Here is a 2,289-nt window from a genome sequence, read left to right on the forward strand (position 1 = left end):
TAGAATGTGCTAGGTCATCCATATAAACAGAGTATGCTTCACGCCGTTAAATGCAGGAGGCAGCTCCATTCGCTTTAATAAAGTGATGAAGCGATAGACATAAGATATTTAAAAATGACTGCGTTTTTCCAACAAAAGAAAAATCATTGTTGTACTTTTTATGCAATTTGCCACAAACATTTTTTTGAAACCTTTACATGGTTAGAGGTGATCTGGGAATTTTTTTTAAAAAAAGTTGTGTGACAGTGAAGCTGCCTCCTACAAAATGGCTGCACACCTCACTTTCAGAACGCTGTGACGTCACAGCATTTACATCTCTTATTGGTTGCAGTAGCCTTCCAGATCGTAAAGGGAGCAAGTATTGTGACAGCAGTGTTCCACTATCCCCCTCTTCATCATCCGGCCCAGCGGTTTATTGAATGGAAACTGCTGCTCAGTCTCATTTTCTTGAATGGACTCTTCGTCACGCAATGCTGAAAGAGAATAGTTCCACAATGAGTCATATTTTATTTCTCCCTTCCCGCACCATCCCCTCTTTAGGTTTCTTCCCCTACAGCATTCAACTTTTTCCTAGAACTCTGATGAAAGGTCAACAGCCTGAAACATGAACTCTGTTTCTCTCTCCACAGACGCTGCCTGACCTGCTGAGTGTTTCCAGCATTTTCTGTTTTTGTTTCAGATTTCCAGCATCCGCAGCATTTTGCTTTAGATTCCGCAAGAAAGTTGGTTTGACCTTGGATTTTCCTACCTATAGTGAAGCATCTGCCCATAACTATCTCTACACTCCTCCCTCCCCCACTCCATCCACAATATGCTGAGATTGGGCATATAAACATGGGCAGAGACCTGCGTTCTATCATTTCCCCACATCGTGTCAGTGAAAGAAAGAACCTGCATTCATACCCCCAATGACCTCCAGCATTAAGTTTACTTTTAGAACCTCTTATCTGAATATCCCACATTTCATGCAAATATGGACCTACTCCTCTAAGGATTTCAAGAAACATTCAGGCAGCAGTGAATGCGAGGAGATGCACACATTGGGGAGGAGGGCTGTTACTGTTATCAGTAATTGGTTTGGTACAATGGCAAGCATGAAGACACACATTCGCCAACATAGTTAACATTCCCATTATCCAAATGTTTCCATGTATTATAGCAAGGAAGTTATACTAAACCTTGACAAATCACTGGCTAGGCTTCAGTTGGGGTATTGCAACCAGATCTGGGCATCACACTTTCGGAAGGATGCCAAGTCCTTGGAGAGGGTACAGAGGGTACCAGGGATGAGGGACTTCAGTTATATGGAGAGACTGGGGAAGCTGGGGTTGTTCTCCTCAGAGCACTGAAGGATAAGTGGAGATTTAATAGAGATGTTCAAAGTTATGTGGGGTTTTGATAGAGTAAATAAAGAGAAACTGTTTGCTCTGTTGGGTGGGTCAATAATCAGAGGACACAGATTTAAGAACCAGAAGGGAGATGAGGAGAATTTTTTTTACGCAGCGAGTTGTTATGATCTGGAATGCACTGAAAGGGTGTTGGAAGTAGATTCAATGGTAACTTTCAGCAGAGAATTGGATAAATATTAGAAAAGGTGAAATCTTCAGGGCTATGGGGAAAAAATGGGAGAGTGGGACTAATTGGATAGTTCCCATGAAAGTTCCTTCGCCACACTTTCGAAGTCCACCTAAAGCGAAAATCTACCCCTCATATGTTGCTGGACCATAATTTTCGATAACAGGATTCAAGTCACCCATTTGATTACCCGTCGTTAGGACACACAAAAAAAATCCATTTATTATTTGCTATTAGAGTTAGGGCAACGTACCTAGAAACTGCTCCATGTCTCTCTTTACTTTAGGTAAATAGTAGAACCCCTTTGGTCCACACACAAAATACAGGGCCTCCACTAGGTGTGAGCCACACAGGTGCTGTGAAGGTAGTGTTTCTAATCCTTTAGGGCAAGAAAAGACGATCAACGCAGCCATCAGCACGATTTGGTTCCAGAGCACCATTTCAATGATTAAATGTGGAACTCCCTTCTAGAAAGAAGAGAAAGAAAAACTTTCATTTACATAGCGCCTTTCACATCCTCGGGATGTCCTTAAGTGCTTCACAGTCAATTGATTACTTTTGAAGTGTTGTCATGGTAGCCAGTTTGTGCACAGCAAGATCCCACAAACAGCAATGAAATAAATGACCAGGTGATCTGTTTTGGTGGCGTTGGTTGAGGGATTAAATGTTGGCCAGGACACCCACCTGCTCTTCTTTGAAAAGGAGGCATCTTTC

The 2,289-nt window shown here is 42.2% G+C and overlaps 1 protein-coding gene across 1 annotated transcript; it reads right to left on the reverse strand.

The window, feature by feature from the left end:
* Positions 1–318: 318 nt before the first annotated feature.
* Positions 319–2,015, reverse strand: LOC137327770 (insulin-like). Its single transcript, XM_067993577.1, has 3 exons — positions 1,822–2,015; positions 932–987; positions 319–473 (listed from the first exon to the last, which is right to left on the reverse strand). The coding sequence occupies exons 1-3, from the start codon at positions 2,013–2,015 to the stop codon at positions 319–321; spliced, it is 405 nt and encodes a 134-aa protein (XP_067849678.1).
* Positions 2,016–2,289: the final 274 nt, after the last annotated feature.

Source organism: Heptranchias perlo, chromosome 12 (assembly GCF_035084215.1).
Source record: "Heptranchias perlo isolate sHepPer1 chromosome 12, sHepPer1.hap1, whole genome shotgun sequence".
NCBI classification, from domain to species: Eukaryota; Metazoa; Chordata; class Chondrichthyes; order Hexanchiformes; family Hexanchidae; genus Heptranchias; species Heptranchias perlo.

Excerpts from the sequence above, each read along its gene's own strand:
- LOC137327770 (XM_067993577.1), bottom strand. The coding sequence starts at position 2,015 with ATGGTGCTCTGGAACCAAATCGTGCTGATGGCTGCGTTGATCGTCTTT. Across the intron at positions 988-1,821 it reads GAGCAGTTTCTAGGTACGTT|AGGAGTAGGTCCATATTTGC; the intron begins GCCCTAACTCTA and ends TGAAATCCTTAG. Across the intron at positions 474-931 it reads TCAGATAAGAGGTTCTAAAA|CATTGCGTGACGAAGAGTCC; the intron begins GTAAACTTAATG and ends ATTCTCTTTCAG.